This window comes from Stegastes partitus, unplaced genomic scaffold, assembly GCF_000690725.1.
Source record: "Stegastes partitus isolate 25-593 unplaced genomic scaffold, Stegastes_partitus-1.0.2 Scaffold2122, whole genome shotgun sequence".
NCBI lineage: Eukaryota > Metazoa > Chordata > Actinopteri > Pomacentridae > Stegastes > Stegastes partitus.
This window is the reverse complement of record NW_007579853.1, coordinates 44,609-67,745: the sequence shown is the minus strand read 5'-3', so window position 1 is coordinate 67,745 and position 23,137 is coordinate 44,609. Positions and strand designations below refer to the sequence as shown.

At 43.3% G+C, this 23,137-nt stretch overlaps 1 protein-coding gene across 1 annotated transcript in view; it reads left to right on the top strand.

The window, feature by feature from the left end:
• Positions 1-23,137, top strand: part of LOC103374025 (latrophilin-3-like) — a gene marked incomplete at both ends in the record, with an annotated part of 81,323 nt that overhangs the window by 16,547 nt on the left and 41,639 nt on the right. Inside the window, 2 exons of the mRNA XM_008304040.1 lie at positions 2,485-3,285; positions 21,498-21,851. Coding sequence (XP_008302262.1) covers positions 2,485-3,285; positions 21,498-21,851 — 1,155 coding nt within the window. The remainder of the gene's footprint in view (positions 1-2,484; positions 3,286-21,497; positions 21,852-23,137) is intronic.

The window sequence follows — 23,137 nt, the reverse complement described above, 5'->3', positions numbered from 1 at the left end:
GTTTGGTTTTGTTGGTGACGGGTTGCTCCAGCAGGTTTTCTGGCTTCTCGTAGGTTCATGTTCATCGTGTGGTTTATTGGTGTGGTCGGACATGTAATTCATGGGGAAAAGGAAATTGTTCAGGGAAGCAGCTTTGGGATTAGACCTAATAAATAGTGTTTTTTCTCCTCATTATTTAGTCATCTACATGCAGCAGCATCCAAAACACTGAATAATACACGAGACTCCCGCCTTCATTTCTCGCTCATCGAATTCGGGAAAGGGTTTGACATTGCTACGTATATGATAATGCTTTAGGGTGAAACCATTACCAAACCTGGTCCCCTGCTGAAATCCCATAACCCTGGATGTTTTTATTCCCTGTAATAACTGAAAATTATTCCGGCTCCGCTTTATCAGCTGCATAATATTAAAGCAAGAGCGGCCATACGGATTGATCAATAGCTTGTCCAATAAGCTGTCAGCATTTTTCATTACAGCTCTAACATGATGATGGCCATAACCTTCAGGGACTCGCCGGTCAATACTGGAGATAGATCATAGTTGTATTCTTACCTTATCAGCAATGTATGATGCCCGCGAAACACGTGCTAAAGCGTCCGCCCAGGTGGAGTCGGAGCTATCGCGGATTGATGCCAAGGAGGAGTCTTACAAATATGTCCTTTGTCAGGTGTTAAAGTTGGATTCAAGTTAAAGATGAAAATGGAATCATTAAGCAAGAGTCAAGAGTTCCGCTTTTAACGCGATAAATTCTTGGTGGTAATTAATTAATCAGGGAAAATCTGCGGCAAAGAGAATGAGCAATGAAGGTGAAGGGGGGAGTCGAAGCGCTTTGCAGAGATGACAGTCGCTGCCGTAGTAACAGTTTGTGAAATTCCCCATGAAAGCCATGATTGCCTTTGTATCGCTCCTCTTAATATCTCTCATTTGCTCCTCCATGTCTGCGCTTACATCCTCTTAAAAAAAAAGGCACATTTTACAGCCTCCGTAGAGCCCCGGCGGTGCTGTCAGAGTACAAAGCCTACCTGCTCTGACCCCCCCCTTGCACCTCAACAAAGCGGCGCCTCTCTTAGCGTTTTGGCGGCGCGGCCGTCGATGGCTGGGTGTCGACGGGACGCACCGCAGGTAGACAACATGTTTAATCTTGGGAGATTACGACGGGGAGAGGAGCCTCTGTTTTCCTTCTCCTCCTTGCAGCTTTTACCTCTCGACGGATCGGCGGCGAGGAACCTGTCGGCGCTGTCAGGGCTGCTGGCCCATTACGGTGGAGACAGCCTCCTCGCACACACTGTTTTTTTATTCCTCTGGGCTGTCTATTTTGTGCTTGTGTTCATTTTGTCTGCAAATATAATCATAATCATCTATTTTTTTATTATTATTAATGCTAGTATTATGTATTTTATATTTCTGAAAATTCAAAATCAGATGTTATTATTATTTTTTTTTTAGAAAGACAGAAAATTACAACTGCCTCCGACCACGATGATCCATAATAATGAATTGAAATTAGCTTTTGCGAATGGTGCCCGCTATTGACCTGCTCCAGCTGCACTGCACCGCCTTGGCCTGCCTTTATCAGATTGGAGTACAAACCAGTTCACGTATAATTAGTTTATTTTGTGCGGGGCTGTAAATCACGTCGCAGACTAAAAATGTCATGTAGATGAAATAACGGACAAGCAATCATTATGGACATGATGTAATTTGTGGATTTTTTTCTTCTTTCATTCTCCTAAAGGTCTGACTTTGCCAATAATTACGGCTATTTATCACTATTTTTGCTGTGTGTTTAATGCTGTTTATTGCCGCTGGGCTGTGTTTTTTTTCATGAAAGAAAAAAAAAAACCTTTTTCTTTCCTGTTTGCAATTTTGATTTGTGTGTGAAAAGTCGTTCTTATCAGTGCAACCGAAGAGGACTGTAATGGTAATGTGTGTTCATGTGTATGCGGTAAGTCTACGCAACATCTTCTGACTTGTTTCTGCGCTACATTAGGTCAGCAAAGATAACCCCTCCGCTAAATTTATTCTCCCCTCTCGACCAACTTTAGGTCAGTTGGCTCAGTGACATTTTAGCCAGTTGCCTTCAGGGTCAAAGCCCGGCTGATTTAGAAATATGTGAAAAATGTGGAAGGCGCAGTGTTTTGTAAGGAGGTAATTGAATCCAAGAGATGATACATTTGAGGTCCGGTTTGGAATAATGCTTTAGTTGTGCTTTGTTTAATTTCCATGCTTTGTAAAAACCAAGATAATCCAACACTTGTAGGAATAATCCAATTAACTCCATTGCTAATTAATAACTTTCTCTGTGCTGATCTTTTCTGCTTTTAATCTAAATGTGTCAACACTTGCTGAGAATGTGTGACTCAGTGTTGAGAAGCTGCTGATTTCAACTTCACTGCTTTTTTTTTTCTCTGTCTCTGACACTTTTATCAATACCTGCCAATGTAACTCTGTAATTGTCTTTCCCCATTTTTGGCTCCTCAGTATTCCTGTGCCCAGGGCTTCTGCGCAGGGTCTACCAGAGCGAGCACCTCTTCGAGTCGGACCACCAGTCCGGAGCCTGGTGCAAAGACCCTCTACAGGCCTCCGATAAGATCTACTACATGCCGTGGACGCCCTACCGCACCGACACCCTGACCGAGTACTCGTCTAAAGAAGACTTCATCGCCGGAAGGCCGACGACCACCTACAAGCTGCCGCATCGCGTCGACGGGACCGGCTTCGTGGTCTACGACGGGGCGCTCTTCTTCAACAAGGAGCGCACTCGCAACATCGTCAAGTTCGACCTGCGAACTCGTATCAAGAGCGGCGAGGCTATCATAGCCAACGCCAACTACCACGACACATCTCCGTACCGCTGGGGAGGGAAGTCGGACATCGACTTGGCCGTAGACGAGAACGGCCTTTGGGTGATTTACGCCACCGAGCAAAACAACGGGCGGATTGTGATCAGCCAGCTGAACCCCTACACGCTGCGAGTCGAGGGCACCTGGGACACGGCGTACGATAAGCGCTCGGCGTCCAACGCCTTCATGATCTGCGGGATCCTCTATGTGGTAAAGTCGGTGTACGAGGACGACGACAACGAAGCGACGGGGAACAAGATCGACTACATCTACAACACAGAGCTGAGCAAAGACGGGTTTCTGGACATCCCCTTCCCCAACTCCTATCAGTACATCGCCGCTGTGGATTATAACCCCAGGGACAACCTGCTGTACGTTTGGAACAACTACCACGTTGTCAAGTACTCGCTGGACTTTGGAGCGCTGGACAACAGACTCGGTAAGACCAGCTTTATTTTATTCTTTCACGTAATACGATTAGCATGCAGCTTTTCAGCAGTTTGCTCGGTGTGATTTAGTGTTTCAGAGTGGGAGCGTTGTGCTAAAAAACATCTGACCTTGAGGTGTAAGAAGATCTGAAAGCTGTTTATGGAAAAATAACAATGGAAAACATGTGCCCATGAATTTCAAAACAGAAGCAGGAGTTTGAAATTCTTACCTACAGGCTGGTTTGTTGTAAAAATTCAATGGTACCCTCATATCTTTCAAATTTAAACAGCCAATGGATCAAGTTTCTCAGCAAATCTATCAAATCTCTTTATAATTTAGACAGTTCATAAATGATTTCCCTTAAGTCCCATTTACTCAAGTCAAATAGGTTGGTACCGTTTGCCTCAACTGCACAACGAATCAAATTTTAGTCAAAATCTCTTCATGCTAAATGCTCCTCTCATTGAAAACAGCCCATGTTCATAAAATTACTTGGTTTTAACTTTGGTAAATCTGACATTAAACCGTCTTATTTCACTTTTTTCGAAGTCATTCTTGGAGACTAGAAGCTTCTCTGTGTTCAGCCGCTAAGCTAGCTTCTACTGTAGCTGGCATGGGAGGTGACTATCTGTAAATTGTGGTGTCTAGAGATAATCAGATATTCAGCAAGCAAGTTGGTACGATTGCATTTATCCTTTGTTGCACTGGAGATTGTTTTAGGTCTTATTTCGGTGGAAACACTCGTAATTAGCCCGACATGGAAGTGGAAGCAGCGCTCTGTTGATTTATTGGGATCTAAATCCTGCTCATAACAATCAGGATGATCATTTTGGCCATATTCCTGCTCCCTTGAGGGTAAATGATTCCACTTCTAAAGACGACCATCAACTGGTTATAAGCCTTTAAAAAAAAGTTTCAAGCATGTTGTTTGTTCTGGACAGCGTTTTTGTACCATGGGTTGTCAAGAACAGCTTGGCGTGGCAAGTAATTGCACTTTAAGTCTTGTTTTTGTCACACTTTTGGTCAAACAAGTCGATAAAAATACATATATGTAAAATATGACACCTTTAGAAAGGCGTGGGCTGGCGACAATCGCCTGTAGAGAACGCTGCTCGCTGAGTTTGTTCCATTAAGTTGGTAAGATGCTGTAAATAGATTGAGCTTCATCACTTGTAATGTAACCGTCAGAGGCACAAAATCATAATTGAATCATCTTAGATTCTTCGGTCTTTGGGGTTTGACACTGAGAGTTCGTGTTTTAGCCACAAGCTGAAGTCTTTTGCTCAATCTGGCTGCTGCCTTTGGAAAAAAAAAAACCAGGAGCAAGCGACAGCTCACATTAAACTTCCCGAAACTCTTTTGAAAAGTCTAATTTCTCCACTCCATTGTTCTTTTTATAAATTGGTGCTTGTTGGGAAGCATAAAACGGGGGGAAAAAGAACCTGTTTTGACACACCGAGGTAATTCTTTGCGCTATCTCATCAACAGCTCTAGTCAAAAATGTCACAAGTTATTTGACTGTGAAATCCCTACTTCTGCTTTCTCCTCTGGAGCTTTTTCTACCTGCCGCTTGCCAGTTTAATTTATTTTCCTTAGCTGGCTGCTACTTTTTCCCCCCCTCCCAAATCTTTTTTTTTTACACGCCGAGTGCCGCTTCAACACACCCGGTAATGTATTCATTCATTCAGTGGCCATGCTTACAGTGTTTGGCTTTGACGATACACAGCTACCCATAATATAATTTGTTGTAGTTAAGGAAAAGCGGAATGGTGTTGTTGTGTGCTTTCTGTGTTAAATGATTATTCTTTCTCCTTTGACACGCATACTTTCAGTCACACACACACACACATGCAAAGTGTCGGCGCTAAGCTCGTGTTTGGCTGCTGCTGCACAACAGGCTGCCCTCCAAAGAGTCGACTGCATGAATATAGATAGTAAAATGTTGCATTAAGTGGATGGATGGAGTCAGGGAACAAATATAAACGTCAGATAAACAGATTGATGAGGAATGAAAGAGTGATTGAATGGACTCGGGAGCAATAAAGCATTTTGTTTGATCAACTTCCAGACCGAATACAGAAACAAGAGAATGCAGACCTGTTCTGATTAAAGTTAGCTGTGCACATTTTCCACACAATTGTCTCCTGAGGAGCCTAATTTTGAGATGGCAGGATAGTTACAACCAAATTGTTTGAATCAGCATCAGTGCACCACTTCACTGCACACAAATTAGTCTGTATTTTGCAGCTGCAAGGTTGTTTGTTCCATTTATTCGCCTCTCCAGCGGGGCTGCGCGAAAGATCAGAGAGCTAAATGTGGCCGGGGCAGATTCAGCAACAACAGAGGACGAGGGGGTTTTTTGAGCAGTTCTTTTATGCAGATATTCGAGAAGGAAGATTTGTAAATATTCACCTGCAACTTGCCAAATTTGGCTCAGAACGCTGGCCGACTTGAGCCGCCGCTGAGGATTTTCTCGAGGCGGCGTTTCCACGAGTAATTTTCACGGCTACAGAATACTGGTGCCAGCTGTTTCTCACTGCTCTGTCTTTAAATATAATTGCTGGACAGGTGTTTTATTGAGGCACTAGAAGATAGGAGTCATACGTTTAAACATTTTGAAGCGTTAAACCAGAAGAACAAGAACCCTCGTGTTTGTTAAGAAACTTAAATTTACTGATCAAACATGAACTCGTCCTCCCACCTGCTGATCTCATCCACCTTCCTTCTCTTTCGGTTCGCCGGCAATCAAAGCATTTATCTTTATTTACAGTTGAAATGTTCGACTTTAGGTTTAATCTAATTATTTCGCAGGATTTCAGTGTTGTTGTAGTGTCAAAAAAACTAATTAAACGGAAGCTCCAGGTGTCAAAGTCGGGCTGCAGTGAGCAAACAATTTATAAATCTACCATCGAACTGCCTAAAAACTGTTCCAGGTGTTGATAAATGTGTTTCTTCAGAGCATTTCTGCACAATAGGAAGGCGGAGGAGGCCAGAAACAAGACGCTTAGGAATCAGAAAGTTCTGAATCGTCACCGATGCGATCACTCGGAGCTCCTGCGGTCGTTCAGCGAGGCCAGAAATCCGACTAGATGAACCCAACAAGCCAGAAGCCAACGTGGCGTCCTCCCCTCGCGGCGAACATGAGAGATTTGCTCCAGTGTCATGATCGCGGTGCCTGTTAACGCTCACACAAAGGTGTCATCCTCTGATGGCGCTAACACAAGTTCATTTCCCCGCTCGGGCTTCCAGCTCCGTGAGCACGCCTGACCTGCCATACCAGTGGAGCATGGTATATGGGCAGCAGAGCAGCAGATCCGCGGCCAAAGCCACAGCTGGGACCCGGTGCCGGATGCCCAGCCACATGGGCCGGTTCACCTGCTGCAGGGCATCAGGCGGGGATCATATCAGGGAAGCCGTAGAAACACATGCAAGCACAAACAGTGCATCTAATTGCGAACGATTTTTGATCTCTTTGAGCAAATTATGTTTTATGTACAGTGCAGAGAGAGCTGTTGTCTTGCTCCATCGAAACCAAATTCTGAGTAATATTTGAGGATATTCGTGCAAAGAAACTAATCCCCACAATAATCTCGCACTAATCTGTGCACTTGCTGCCGTCTCTTCAGCAGGCAGCGTGATAATTTTGTCCAAACAGGATGCTTTCAAGGACAGATGATCTGCACCCAGGAGTGCTTCCATGACAACTCCATTGACAATTAAATTCACTGAATTGATGATTTAAAAAGGAAAAAACAACGAAAAAAAAAAAACGATAAAGTGCTCGCAGGCGGCTATTTGTAGGCAGATGTAAAAGCTCTCTTACCACTTTTCATGATCACATTCGGTGCAGAATATGCAAGGACGAGTGAAATAAATTGCTCCGTGGTCATCTTTTTGAAAGCACGAAGGCAAAATGAAACATAAAGATAGCAGCTGAGCGATACATACGGCACATACAATGTCTGAATAGCCGGCATTGAAGGCATGGGGAGCAGGTTTTAGAAAAATCTGACATTTCTGCAAATGAAAATAATTACAAATGCAGCTGAATGAGGGTGTTGATCTTCAGACGCTTGTGGACGTTAATTGGCTTTCAGACTATTCATCATCCAGTCGACCAGATTCACCTTGTGATTGAGTTCAGTCTTCTTCTCCGCTGAAAGCAGCCTTGGTTTGGTTGTTTTGGAACAGAAACAAGCGGAGATACTGCATGAAATTAGTGTCAAAGCTGCGAGCAGGGGTTGCTGTTGCGACAAAACCAGTCCCTCTTATCACCTGAGTAACTTCTTACTGAAGGCGTGTCACTGATAACAATCATCTGTCCTCATAACCAGGGAGTCAGTTCATGGTTATTGGATAAACTACCTACTTCAAAATGTGACTCATGCCCTTATTGGAGTCACCTCTCCAGTATATTGGGTGGAAATGTTGGTGTATCAGTTGGTTCATCACTTTGGTCCACACTGAGTCACCAGAACACCTCGTAAAGCTCCATCTGGCACCATGTTAAAGTAAAATTATTTACATAACCAGAGATGTTGGGACCAATCAGTGCAATTTGTAACCCATCTGTATTGATATGGGGATGTTTGGGTCAGAAATTTAAATAACTTACTTAATATGTGCAGCAATATCAATCAAAAATCGAAAAACTGATCATATAAATTCAGCATACTTTCAGCTTTTCAGGTCCTGATATTGCTCGCAAAACCACAGATGTATCATCCATCCATCCATCTGTACAACGCTTAACCCTCACTGGGGTGGCAATGGGCTGGAGTCTATCCCAGCTGACTCAGGGTGAAGGCAGGTTCACCTGGACAGGTCACCAGTCTATCACAGGGCTACACTTAGAGACAGACAACCAAGCACACTCACATTCACACCTACAGACAATTTAGAATCACCAATTAACCTCAGCATGTTTCTGGACTGTGGGAGGAAGCCGGAGACCCTGGAGAGAACCCTGGTGTCCTCACTGGGATGTGAACCGGTGACCTTCTTGCTGCGAAGCAACGGTGCTAACCACCGAGCCACCTTGCAGCCCCATTATATATGTCACTGAGATATAGAACCAATGTTGTAATTGGTCTTGACTTGGGTTAATGTACTAGCGTTGGGTCATTAAGCCGCACAGGAGTCTTTGTCACAGTGACCCTTTACTAACTACCCGCCTACTCTGGTCTCTACAGTAAGAGAAACTGAGTAATAACGCTAAAATACATTGCTCAAAGTGCATATTATCTTGGGAAATAGTGTCAGCAGATGCTCATGATTAAATAACTCAGATGAAATCAGTGCAGTAAGATTATAAAAACCTAGTTTCCATTACTTACCTGCAAAACTTAATCTAAAAATGCTAACGTGAACCAAATCACACATTTTAACCTATCTTCTGTATTTTAATGCTGACTAGATTCTACATCTCAGCTTTGATTACCAGTTTTCTACAAATGACAGCATTAGTTCTGACTCTTCTTGCCATCAAACCCTCCAACAGAAACGTCTCCCTCCAGGCCTCGGCTTTACCTCCGTAACCTCCGTGCTGCCTGCCACGCCGAGCAGAGCCGCATCGACTCCACAGGACTGCAAAAGACAAGGACAAGCACATAAAAAAAAAAAAAAAAAATGACTCCAGTATCTCTCACCTGCTGCTGTCTGTGGCACTAATACGCCGCCATAAGATAAGAACCCGGCCTGTTTGTTCCGCAGTTTATGTGTGTAAACCTCGACGGGGCTTTTTCTGGTTTAATCCCGCGTTGTTGGGCTGTTTCTGTACCTCGCAATGATGTGTTAATGGACTCTCAGATGAAAAGAGGGTTGATCCTGGCAGCGGCGAGCTCCCATTCAGCTCTTGTTTCACTCAGACAGCCTCTCATGCCTGCATGCGCCGCTGCAGGAACGATCCCTTTGTTGACTCGCGATTGGTGCATAGGACGCAGCACAGTTGATGCCACGGATACATCCATTGTCTGGTCGCCTTGTAATTTTTGCCACATGTTGCCATCTGGCCGGGGCACGTTGCCAGCCCCCCGTTGGCCTGGAGGGAGCCGGCATAAGCGGCAACCACCACCCCCCCTCCCCAACCCGACCTTCATGCCGAAGCAGCCGATGTTTTGGACGCTCAGGCGCCCATCTTGGCTCCATTTGGAAGAGCCTGACACATGCTAAATTGATTAAGACTGTCTAAGCAGTAAATGCAGGCTGGCAGAGTCACTGTAGATAATGTGAGTGTGACTCAGTGAGCTCTTAAAGGCACAAACTGTTGTCCTTTCGGTTCCACTCCCTCGCCTCCCAGCACCTGTCATCGTCTTCGGCGGTTTTCGAGCGATACCCGGCGTATGTCATCAGAGACATTTTTCACCTGATTACAAAGCTTCAAGGAATGCGCTGCTTAGTAATTCAAAGTAAATGTTACTGTTCCAGAAAAAAAACAAAAAAAAAACAGCCTTTTGCATGCTGCATGAAGCCCCCTTTTTGATGTCGAGGCTTAGGAATGTAGGCTACATGCTTATTTGCAAGCTACGCACTTATCACATGCCTGGTGCACCTCTTGCACGGGGCAATTTTCTTCCAGGGAAAAGTGCAAGGTTTAGGGATTAGAGTTGAGAAAGATTTTTCTAACAAACACATGCACAGTCTCCTTGCAAACCCCCTTTAATGCCGGAACACAATAGACCTCTGTTAGTAATGCAGCTTTAGACTTTTTTTTATTATGGAAACAGGGAGCTCTTTGTTGGGACTTCAGAGCCACGTTCCCTCATGTTGGAATAAACTGTAATATGTTATAAAATATGATCACGGCGACCCCGTTCGTGCTCGTTTTGCTGATCGTCCTGTTTCTTAATATGGACTTTGAGTGAAGCCTTTGTCAATTCGCGCGGGCGTGCCCATGTTTCAAGCCGGTTCAGAGCGAGCTCGCCGTTATATATCATGAGATGTTTTATTTTTCGTCCCTCCTCCTGACTGAGCCATCCATCACCGGCCTTGGCGGCTCTACCTTGATCCAGAAATCATACACAGATCACCTGTGTAGCGAGAGAGGTGGCAGGCAATCCCTCAATTAAGGCCAACACCCGATCCATCTCCCCCGACGTGGACGGAAATAAGCAGAAAACAAACTTAGAGCGAAAATCAAAGATATTTATCTAACGCGCTGAGCTTGTTTTTTCATTGGAGGGCGTCGACTTTTTCGATTAACGTAGAAATAGCGAAAGAAATCACGTTAAAGTGCAGCATGAGGGATCTCCTCCGCCTCTCTTTTGTCGAGCGCCCCCCGAAAAATGGCCACATTAAATTTAACAGGCTCGGCGGCGCACAACCTCCGAGCGATTTATTTTGACCAATCAGCCGAGCAAATCTGATTGGAGGCCTCGAAAGCGTCTTTAACTCTCTTTATCACCGGTGTCAGCTCCTCCGCTGCCCTTTCCGTTCGGCCCCATTCTGACAGTCGTCTGAAAAAGCCTTACTCGAGGTGTTTTCTTCTCTGGCAAATGGCGAGACCTTGGAGGAGCGAAAGTCTTTTTCTTCCCCTCTTTAGCCACTCTCGAAATCGCCTCCCTTCATGTGCTCACAATCCCTTTTTATTTTTTTTTTCGCCTCCTTTTCGCTCTCCTCGGTGCGTTTGACAGTGTTTGGCCTTGTCACGAGCCGGAGAGAGTAAAGATTTTGCTCCAAGAATGAAAACCTTGATTTTAAGCTGAGGAAATATATGGATTTGTGTGCGATGGGAGGCTTTAGTGCACCACTACTGTATGAGCACAATGCGTGTGAGAGATTTGTATAATGGATGCCTTTTGAGAGCATGCATATTCCAGATTAGTGAACACATCAGGCAGAATCCCCCCCTACACTTGCTTGTGGTTCTGCGGTCCACTCCACTGCAGGCAGCCCGAGCTCGTGTCTCTTCTGTCATTTAGCTCAAACTGAGGCAGTGTGTCTCCGGGCCGGCGTGCATTCAAATCACTTCTCCCAGCAGCGCCGTGTGACCTCCATAGATGCCCTCTCGAGTCCCGCGAAGAGAGCTCGGGAATGAGAAATTAATTGCCAAACAATGCACAGCTCCCATCCATTACGGTTCTCATCATGTCAGATGATATCGAGGCATTACCGGATGTCTGGCTGCATATTTTACCTCCTCCTCCTCCACCAGCAGCACCACCACCATACCCCAGTTGTTGATGGATTTGCGGGCTCGCCACGGAAAGGGTTTCCATTAAACGACTGCTCTCCTCGACGGGATCGCATGTCGTGAACGTTGAGGAGCTGATAAGCTGAGGAGCCGGTTTCCGTGTGCAGTTTTTATCCCGGATGAAATTTTACATTAATTAATCCTCAACTAGCTCCTGCCTGAGAATTAACAAACCGCTTGTGTCGTGTTTAACAAGTCTCATTTTGTTTTTTTCTCCTCTACTTGCTCTCAGCAGACAGCCTGTAAGGTTAGGGCCAGACCGGGACGCAGCTTTTTCATCTTAATCCGCCTTCTTTTTTTTTTTTTTTTAATTTTTGAAGTTACACATTTTATCAGACAAACGGTTGCCAACATTTCCCAACATGAAGCATCAATTACTTCCAGCGAAGCTTGGCAGCGCCTTTCTGACTGCTATTTTCGGCACTTCAGCGGGACTTCTTGTAACGCGAGTAATTATTGGCCGCTTGACAGATGATTTGGTTCAAGGTCCATTTCTGCAGAAAAAAAACACATGAAGAGATGCTTCCAACTTGTTTTAACTCGTCAGGAATTAATCTCCTCCACGGCAGCGTGTTACACAACATTACAAACTTGAAGCAATAGTTGGAGGAAGCTGCTCTCTGGGCAACCTGGTCTCCAATAAATGGCGTTTGTTTGGTTTCTAATCAGTGCATCTTTGCCATTTATTTTGCTCCTTTGCAGCTAACCAATCATATATGAGATGAAGTGGGACTTGTCATGCTGGTAGCCCAGATTATGGAAAAGAAGCTTCAAACATGTAGTTAAAAAAAAGTCGTATTTTAACCCAAACGGTGATATTTTAAACCCGAACTCAGTCATTTTTGCGCCAAACCTTAACTGAGCTTCCAATATGTAGAAATGTCCAACAAAGTATGATGTTTTCTTTGAAATAATCGTTTTAGCGCCTGAACCTCACGAGAAAGGAAGTGAAAACCCAAAGTAAACATCAAACAAAACAGTCCAGCTGCTGGTTTATGCCACCAGCCGTCCCTCATTGCTAATTTTCGTAGCTTTTTTTAAACTTTCACAACTCACTGAGTATGTTTATGTGATATTATGTGATATATGACAATGATTTTGGATCTAGCTGTGACTTGAGGACTCCCGTAGCTGCTCGCCAAACAACCAGTAATAAAAACCAGTGTCGTGTAACAGACACTTGTCACTAAAACACTAAAACCAGTGATGCAGTTCAGGGTTTAGGCAGCTATGCAGCTTCTATGAACTTCTAATCCCCTCATCCAGTCGTGTGCTGCAGTAGTTTTATCCTCGGCCAGGTAACGTTTATATTAGTTTTTATTAAAAAGTTGGTAATTATCACAAATTCAGCAACACAGATTACACAACTGAGGGCAGAGGATGCTGCTCAGACAACAGAAATTAAAAACAAAATGAGGAGTTACAAGCACACTTAGCTGTTCTGTACGAACCAAAACAAAAACTCAAATTCTGCTTCAGTTGGCCTGCTCTGTCTAAAAGTAGAACTCCTACCTGGTGTTGAACACGTTTGAAACTAAGAATGGTCCTAAGCTTTACCTCCTTCTACGAAGCTAGCTTCTCAGTTTCAATCAGTTCTCAGCCCAAACAGAGAGAGATGACTGGTTTGGTTTGATTGATACCGTGGTGGTCACGCCTTTGTTCGTTGGGTAAATTTAGACTTAAGGAAGACGGGTTTCTTTAGAGAACACTCAATAACCCGTTAGCAGCTTCTGGGAAAAAGTTGGGTTGTAAACATGAATCGAAAAATTATAAATATTTCAACCACACCAGTAAAACCACTGGGAGCGTTGGCCGTCTTGACACCATGTTGGGAAACCTTGGAGCTGAGCTTTGCTGCAAACCAAACCCAACCAATCATCCAACGGGACTCCCAGAACCTGCTCACGAGCAGCTCCCACGGCGTTGACTCGACCTTGAACCTCTCCAAGCGTACTCTTCGAACAAGCGTACACGGGAGGTTCTTGAACCCAAATCCACTGCGAACCGAGTCTTGGTGCCAATTCAATTCAATTCAATTCAATTTATTTGTATAGCGCATATTTACAACAACAAGTCATCTCATAGCGCTTCACAAAGGCAGAAACCCCCAACAATCCAAAACATTTGGATTCCCTATAAGCTTCAGCAGTCCGCAACTCCAGAACACCCAAAGAGATCCGGTGGGTTGGAGCTGTTTTGGCCGCACAATGGCGACATTCTCCACATTTGGCAGGCGGCTATCGTCTTGTGGCTGATTGCTTTATTATGGCAAATGAACTAATCTCTTTTTAACACCATGTTTGCCTGAATATGTCTGATTTTTAATACCTGCAAACTGCTCCTTGTCCAGCACATTTTAAAGTAGTAGCACCAACAGAGACTTCTGCTCCACTGACTCCACGATAATAAATGTTCAGTTACGTCGTGCTCCCAACTTCTAGTCTGGAAAAATGTTAATTTCACCATGAATTTACTCCCTGAAGTCAAGCAGCAGAAGTTAGCTGCGTAAATACTACTGGCCCATTTCTGGGTGAACTAAATATGCTGGAACATTCCTACATGTCAGTGTTGGTATCGCAGGACATTTATCCTTTGCTGTGTAAAAAAATAATAAAATAAAAAATAAGGGGCATAAATTAAGAGTATAGCCCACTTCTGCAGGCTCCGCTGAGTAACGTGGCACCCAGTCCAACAAACTGCATACCAGAGTGGAGCCTTAAATTTTGCAGTTTGAAATGAACTGGTATGAATCCGTAATGCGGTTTAGAAACGGAGGTTCTGACACTTTAAAAGCACCAAATATTAGTTCACAGCTCTCAGCGCGCCGACTAACATGAACTCAATTCCTTGAATAACGGCGATGAGAAGCATCATCGGTTTGTTCATATTGATGAAGGTCGTCCCGTTTTCTTTATTCCCACAGTTGATTTATTTTGCTTCTGTAACCCGTGAAAAGAAAACATCCAAAATACATATTTGGGCGTTTAATTTTTAATATTTTTGCTATTTTCTTCTGTAAATGAGTTTATATTATGTGATATTACATTTAATCTGCGTATTTTAACATGAATTTTCTTCTTTTTTGTCATAATTCAATCCAGATTTTACTAATTTAACTCTTTTCATACAAACAAACAAACCAAAATGTTAAAAAATAGCTCGATCAATCGCGTCAAATACAACTTTTACCTATAAATAGCGTATGAAGCTTTGAAGGCGGTTTTCTAACAATGAGTTTTTCTCTTACTCTGAGTCACAAATCTCGATTTCAGCAGCACTTACAGCAAACCGTCTTTATTCCATCGACATTCAGAGGGATCTGTTCGTATATCATTCACAGCCTGGTTTATACAACAATCTTCTCCTAAAAACATGATGGAAATAGATTTTTTTTTTGGGCTGTTGACAGTATTTACTGGGCGATAAAGAAAAAAGAAAAAGATGTATCCAAACTCCCTTCTGTAGAAACCTTCGACTCTTATTTGTCAGCGGAATAAAACAAGAGATTTGCAGCTGGATTCATCCGATGTGCATGTTAGGGCTTGTTTTTATTAAATAATGGTGCATTTGTAGCGTTAAACATGAAAATTCCTCAAACTTTGTGACGATAATTGCCTTAATGCAGGTAATCAAATAGGAAAGTTCTGTGGTTAGTTACGTTTTTTGCACCTAAATAATATTTTGCATTGCAGTTTCCTAAAGCTCGCTATCTTAAAATGTCTTTTCAGCAGCACATACATGCACCAAAGTTCCCATTTTTATTTATATTTGTATTCTGTCAGAGGAGTTTTGTTCATATCGCATTCATAGCTGGATTTATACAACGTTTCTCCTCCTAAAAACATGTTGAAAATGTATTTTTTTCTATCTGTTGATGCCATTTTTTGATTTATTTGAAGAGTTTTGAAAGCTTAGCTCGTGTGGAAATATATTCAGATCAGTGCATACTGTGTATAATTAGATAATGAGCAATCTGCAGAACATTACAGAACTCTTGTAATACAAAAAAACAACAACATTGTTAATAATCGGCCGGGGATGTTTTTTTTGTTCAGCCTCAAAAAGAAGTTCTAAAGAAGTAGCAGCAGCTTCGTATCAAGCAGCAGAAGTGACACCAGCGCGCGGTTCTGGCCCGCTAACAACCGTGATCATGGATTTTGGCTTCGAGTACGCTTAAGTCTAAAAATACGAGTCCCAGCAGCCACCAAATCCCATTTTGCAAGCTTTAAACAGGCCGGCAGAAAGTTAATGGGTGACATCACACGCAGACGGTCGGCGATTCTCTCCAGTCTGAGCGAGAGTCGAAGCCGTGCAGGAAGGTTCAAATACTAAAATTAGGAGGTAATTGGGTTCAGCACGAGGCTGGAAGAGTCACTTTACTGTCTGATTTCATTTCTTACCCCCCCCTCCAAAAAAAAAAGAAAACCCTCCTCTTTCACCTCTTTTGATCTGCAGAAGTTTCTCGACGAGGCCTCGACGCTCCCGGTGCGGAAACGGCGAAGTCACATAAACCGGATCCATTTCATAATGGCAGGTTTTTTTTTGTTTTTTTTTATTCCTTTTCCTGGAGCGAAGTGGAGCGGGGCTTATCTAATTGTGGAAGCCACGAAGCCCTGGGATACAGAGAGAGAGGCTAATTAGTTAGAAACGAATGCTTTGAAATGAAGCACAAAGCTCCGTGTGTGGTGGAAACAGGGTTTCTCGGTTTGGGAGGGGGGTCGGCGGCGGGGGTGTCGGCGCCACAGAAGTGGAGCGTAAACGATGAGCCGAGCTGGTGTTTCCACGAGATAGGAGAGTGCCCACAGTCTGCTGTCGGGTTTTTTTTTTGTGTGTGAAGGTTTTTTTTTTTTTTTTTTGTGGGGTGGGGGGCGCTGCTGCAGGAACATCCGCCAGCTTTAAGGAACATCTAATAGCCGGCTGTTATTTCGTTTTAATCAACTTCGCAATGCCGCCGAGAACGCGTGGAATCTTAAATATACAGCAGATAAATTGCTTTGAGGTTTGAGGGCATCTTTATTGAATTCAACTTTTTTTTTTTCCTTTCGTAGTTGTGCAACGTCTAAATAAACGCCGGTGTGAGGAGGACGATGCCGCCAGCAGCAGCAGCAGCAGCAGCAGCAGCGTCCTGCAGTGCGGCTCTGTTGTTGTGTTTTTCAGCCAATTATAAAAACTCTCAACCCAAAATGTGTCAGACATTCAAATCTCCCTGTAAGGTCACCCAGTAGCTCCTCGGGGCGTACCAAAGACCTGTTCACCTCGCTGCTTCTCTTGAGCTCGCCTTCTTTTCTTTTCTTTTCTTTTCTTTTCTTTTTTTTTCTTCCGTCCCTTTGGATAGATGGGGAAAGCTGGCAAAAGCAAAACAAAATGTCCTTGTGTTGTCTCCAAGGCGATAGTGCCTGCAGACTGTGGCTGCTGTCTGCTGCTGCTACTGCTGCTGCTGGCTTCTCTCTGTTTTCTTTTTTTTTTTTTCTTCCTTCTTGTGCTCATCTCATGGAAAAAGATATTTAAGTTTGCTCAAGGACACTCTCTTCTCCCGTATTTAACTGTGCCGACGGAACACTGTGAGAAAATAATTTCAACGGGATCAAATGGAAGCGTCGAATTACATTCTGGACATGATTCCAGGTGACTTTGAATTAACCTCGTGCCGTGATGGCGATTCGTTTTTATTCCTCGAGTCGTATTCCTCTGTTCTGTCCTGTGTTATACCGTCAGCTTCCAGGGAGGAGATGCGACGACTTTCATCCTTAAAAGTTATTTTAACAGACAAACAATCAACATGTTGTTCTCAGTCACTGCAAACTGGGTGTTTAATGAGTGAACTGTGCAAACTTCCTTCTAAATTAACCGGATTTGCTCTATTAGAGTTAGACTTAATGCAGGTGTTGCGGCCAGTGGTGCTAGTTTTGCAGCCATTTTGCAAATTTGCATGCATTTCTGTAGTTTTTTTTAGACTTTTTTATGTCAAAACTGCCCAAATTACAGCTGCAGACAACCAAATAGCATCTTGGTTGGCTGAAATTGTCCCTACCTACTGTTGTTAGTGGAATAAATCAGCCACAGTGCACTGAGCGTACTGTGCCTGCTAGCATTATTAGCCAAAATAAAAATTCAAAACTACTAATTTCCAGCACATTAAATCATTTTAAGCAGACCAGCGTGCACCTACATGTTTAGCAAAAGACCTATTGAAGAATTTGACGCCGTTTTTCGATGTAAACATCGACCAGAGTTTGAACAATTCGTAAAAAAAGAATTTATTTCTGAGTCACGATTTTACCGGGGATGGTGATTCTTGCATTTCTTCTTCCCTGAACTTGATATAAAAAAGGATGATGTGATTTTTGCAGCCGTCTGTACCCAACAAGTATGTCCCCTGTATGTCTGGAGGATATGATTTGTAGCTATGAGCATCTCTGTAACACCACATCGCTAGTTTTATGAAGGTGTTTTGTTCCATTCTTCACCATTACCCTGGAAAAAAAATTGCAGCTCCTGTGATTTGGATGTTGGTCATGTTGGGATGATGACTAGACTAGCATTGGGTTTGTTCACATGAAGCTCAGCCTGAAAAAGTGGTTTGTTTTTCTGCTAATGAAACCGACGGTTATCTCGCAACCAGTGTCACAAGGTGGCTGCACCTGATTTTACTGTGAATATTTTACAAAACAAACACAACACTGCATTTAAAGAGTCTTTAAATGAGCAGCTGAGACCATAAAGTTAGTTGGAAAGTGTTCACCGAGGTCACAAATCAAATGAGAAGTCGGGTTAGTTGAGGTTGTTTTTGCTATTGGAGGAGTCGCCCCCTGCTGGTGGTTAAAAGAATACAAATTTAAGGTGCTTCTGCTTTGCTGTCTTTTCTATACAGTCTGTCGAGCGATGCATGACTCATGGATTCAGTTTTTTGTCGAGGAAGAAAGTATCGCTTCCTATATTTATTCAGCAAAAGGACAATATAGCTGCCTGTCACTGATCCTTTCAAGTCTAATGTATTCTGTCGCCTCGGTTAGCAAAATTGTCACCGAGTGTCATAAAAAATAAAAAAAAAAAGCAGGTCGCTGTGTATTAGTGTGCATTTATTGGCAGCTAAACTCCCTCAGCAAAAAATATAAATCTGTCACAGTCACAATCAGTGCTGCATCAGCCGTCCTGACCACGACACTCATTCCAGTTTCCTGACTCGCACGTCTGTTCCGCCGCCGGCTTATCCGGAGCCGTGACCTCCGCTGACCTCCACGCGAGCATCCACCGTCGGATTTCCATCAGGTGCTCTAACGGCGTCCTTTTTTACTATATGCAGCTGATTTCAATTATCCGGAGACTGATGCCACTTTCCCCTTTTTGCGGCCGAGGTTTGGTTTGTCATGTTTGAGGTTATCATCATTTCTCCTCCCAAATACGCTCGATCATAAATAATCAAACAAATCGAGCGGCGCCCTTGGAGATATTTCACCCTCCTGTTCTCGGGATCGTTAGTGGATTGATGGTGATGTTTAATAGCGGTGATAGAATGTAAATGGTGGGAATGCTAAATAGCTAGTCGAGCATTCATGTGATTTTTTATTTTAGAGGCGGTGTCAGTTTATCCTTGTGTGACTGCATCCTCTCCAGTTTTTTTTTTTTCCGCCGGTTGATGCAAGAGACGTTTCTGAAGTTACCAGAGAGTCGGGGATTAAAAAAAGCCTCCCTGTGCCCTTAGATCACATTGTAATTCAATGAGACTCTTGTTATAGTTCCACTTCACTGATGGAGTGCCTCCACAGGAGCGTCCAAGATACCTGCAGATCTTTAAAAAAAAGAAAAAAAAAACTCTTTTGTTAGCAAAAGAAAACAAATACTCAATCAGCCAGGAACTCTCGCTGCGCCGACAAACTATTTAATCAACGCTCGGCTGTCGCTGAACCCTGTTAAGCGTTTGAATGCATCGACTGCTGATAGTCGTCGGGTGTCATTACAGCCTCCGGGAGCCTCGGCGTCCCGAACAGCGCCGCTAATTTATGCCGTCTTATTTTACTTCTTTCAAATTTACCATACAGAGAAGTCGTCCGATTGCAAATTGAATCTGGATTTGGCCGGCGATGTCTGCTATCTGCGGGCGCGTGACGTCCATTACACCTGCCAGCCTAAAAATCGACCCTCATTAAATTTTGTTTTGCTCCCCTTTCATGCAAAGATTAGGACCATTTGTCACTTCTGTCATTCTGATTGTATCTCTGCATTAGGCGGAAACGTCAACTAGACCAAATTGCATTTTTTTTCCGTTGGTCCAAATGGTTTGTGCGTCAGTGTGGAAGTGCTCTCTCATTTATTTAAAGGGAGACCGCGACGAGCCGTCTGCCTCCCAACAGTAATAAGATCATGACATGCAGAAATGTCGGCGTTTTGACGGATCATTGTGCCAAAATAACAGCGTACACGTGTGATGCAGAGCGGCGTTGCTAGATTAAAATATTCCACTGGACTCCTTTGTGCTTCCGAAACATGCATCATGAAGTCTGACCTCCCCCATGTGGCCAGACGCTCATAAAAAGCCTGTAGCTAAATGAATTTATTTCCAATCAGGGACACGAGAAGGAGTTAAAAGGGGTTAAAACGGGTGACCAGATGGCATGATGGAGGGATCTCCAAGGTGCTGAAGCTGCGACGGCCCCCTAACAGCTCAGGTAAACGGTGTCGTTAGCGAACGCCTCCCGGAGCGTAACCACGGGGAGGACTGGCATCCAGGAAGCAGGTTTACAGTTTGTCCTGGTTGACCCCCCCCCAGATAGCACGTAGCTACAAACCCCGGGTATCGACTGGTGGAGATGTGCCCCCGTCAACAGCTGCATTTAGGCTGCACAGCTGGAAGTTTGTCGGCCGGCGGGGGTCCCAAACTAGAAACCATGCATGTAAGTCAGACCTGCCAGATCCAAGTGATCCTGTTTGAACGGTCTCCTGACGCATGGGAAGCAGGGATGAATAGAACCCTCATGCTTTTTTAAAAAACATTTTCCAGCTCACATCTCTTAGTAATCGACTCAACAATGAGCATACACTCCGACATCACTCACCGATCCATGAGACTCTGTACAGTGAGGAAGTGTGGCGTCATGTCAGCTCGGGTTCCTGGTCGTCTTTAGCTCAATGTTTTACAGTGTTGGACAATAAAATTACATTATTTTTACTGCTTGTTTAAAAAATAAAATAATTATTACATAATACCATTTGCCATCACTTGAAAGCATTAAATTAGGTGTATGAAGAACTGGAAAATGGGAAAAATAAATAAATGAATAAATAAAATAAAATAAAACAAAATAAAATAGCAACAATAATAATAATAGTAACATTTTTAAACTGGTATTTTGCAGATTCCCCTGTTTTCTCAATTTCAACTATATGTTGTAAAGTCATGGGGGAAAGTATTAATTTACATTTTGACTTTAAAATGTTATTTTATTTTATTTTTTAAATCAACTCAAAAATCTGTAAAATTTACACTGTTTTTCAGTGTATTAGCAAAAATAGCAGCAAATATTTAATTTGTAGTTGTTTGGAAGAATAATTATTTATACTTTAACTACTAAAAAAGAGTTAAAATAATTTTATTTTTTATTATTGTTGTTATTTTACATATTTTACCTTTTGGAAAAAAATACAGATATCTAGTACAATCTAAAAAAAAAACCCAAAACAAAACAAAAACTAATTTACATGATTTATTATGTTTGATTTTTTTAACGTTATTATTATTATGTCATTTAACAATTTTCCTTTTTTTGAAGTTACAGATAATATCTAGTAAATTCACACAAAAAATCAAAAATCAAGTTCCATGTTACCTGTAAAAAAAAACAAAAAAAGAAGAAGAAAAAGAAAAACAGGGCGCAACTGTAAATAATGTTGGCTTAAAAACTGTAATCTGTACCTGTATGTTTTTTCAGCTGCACTGAGATAAATCTCCATTTCAGACACAAATGATTGCAAAAAGAAAGCCTTCAATCCTCTTTTTACAGCATTTAATTGGTTCTCTCTGTCTTCTTTACCAGAAACCTCCTCCTCTGTGATGGTGTACATGGACACCACGACCACGACCACGAGGACCACCACCAGACCTACCACCGTTACCATGACGACCACCACCAGCAGGACCACCACCACCAAGGCCCCCTCCACGACCACCGCCCTGGCCCAGTGGCCGCGGACCACGACGACGGTGGCGCCGCCAGTCCAGACGCTGGTGGAGGGTCTGGATCCGGAAGACGACTTCAGGGCGCCGCCTTCGTCCAAGCTGCCCAACATCCGGGTGGAGTACTGCAACCCCCTGGTGATGATGGACGTCTCCTGGCCCAAGACCAAGCAGGGCGTGTTGGCCAAGATGCCCTGTCCACCCGGAACCATAGGTATTGTGAATTTTTGTCATATTTAAAGGGATGTTCTGGTTTCTTCTCTTCACGCAAAAGTCCGAAAACCCAAGGTTAGCCAATCTTAGGTGGAAAATAAAATGAGAACCATCAATTTCTGGTACCTTCAGTGGGTCCATGTTGTGGTAGCAAGAGGCTAATAAGGTAGCCAGACATTCTTTTACCAAACCACACCTTCCACCTTTGCTTTAGGGATGTCAAGGTGTTTTTCGGCCAGATGGAACACCTTTGGAAGACCTTAGGTGTTGCCCAGTTGAGGTAAATTCATGTTGACCACTGTTTTGGTCACTCCCCAAAGCTCATGTCCAGAATGTAAGAACTTCACCTTTAGGTTTCCTGGTACCACTACAATCTAGTAAAATACCCACATCATTGACTAAACTGCACCAATCTGCCCTTAAAACTCGGCAACACAAAGGCTCGTCGATGAAGGTATACATCTGTGAACATCTGTAAAACGTCCTGGTTGAACTTGACCGACCATCTTACAGTTTTCAGGCGTTACCCCGAGTGTTGAGATTAAACAGTGAGTTGGTTTACCTTTGTGTCCGTGGCAACTGTCAGAACCAGAAATACCAGCACAGTTACAGACTTCTAACAACAGAGTGTTCCACGGTTACATCACCGAGAAGCAAGGCGACAAAGTGCAACCCGACATCACCTGGGTTTGTTTGGTAGAGTTATACAGGAGGCTGTGAAGGATTTCCAAGGAAGACGCCTCGTTCCAACACCCTGATTGTAACGACTCACTGAAGACGAGGTGCGATGTGTCCCAGAGGGTCGCCCGTTTTCAGTGTCACTATATCTCGAAATTCTCCACAGAGAGGCGTCTTCGGCATCGGTCCAAACTGTCGGTTTGTTCAAGAGACAAGTCTGACGTAACCATTCGTTATCGGTTTAAATTGATTTGACAAAACCCAAAACCTCCACCATAAATAGTAACGGTGCTGTGATGGTGGTTACCAGCCGTCTTTGCTAACCCAGACTCTTTCCTGTAAAAGGAGGTGTTTGACTTGTTATTCCTCCACACCACCGGTCGGCCACTCTAGTCAGGAGGAACAGGTTGTTATAGAGGAAAGCTATCAGGAATATAAAAGTTTATTGTGGTAATAAGTGCTGGTGGAAAACTATTGATCATAAAACGCGTTTATTTTACCACTCGGTGCACTCTCAATGCAGCTGCTAATTTTTAACACGGCAGCTGCATATTATAGCTGTTAAAGCTTAAACACTGAGTTAAACATGATATTTAAGGAGGATCACTT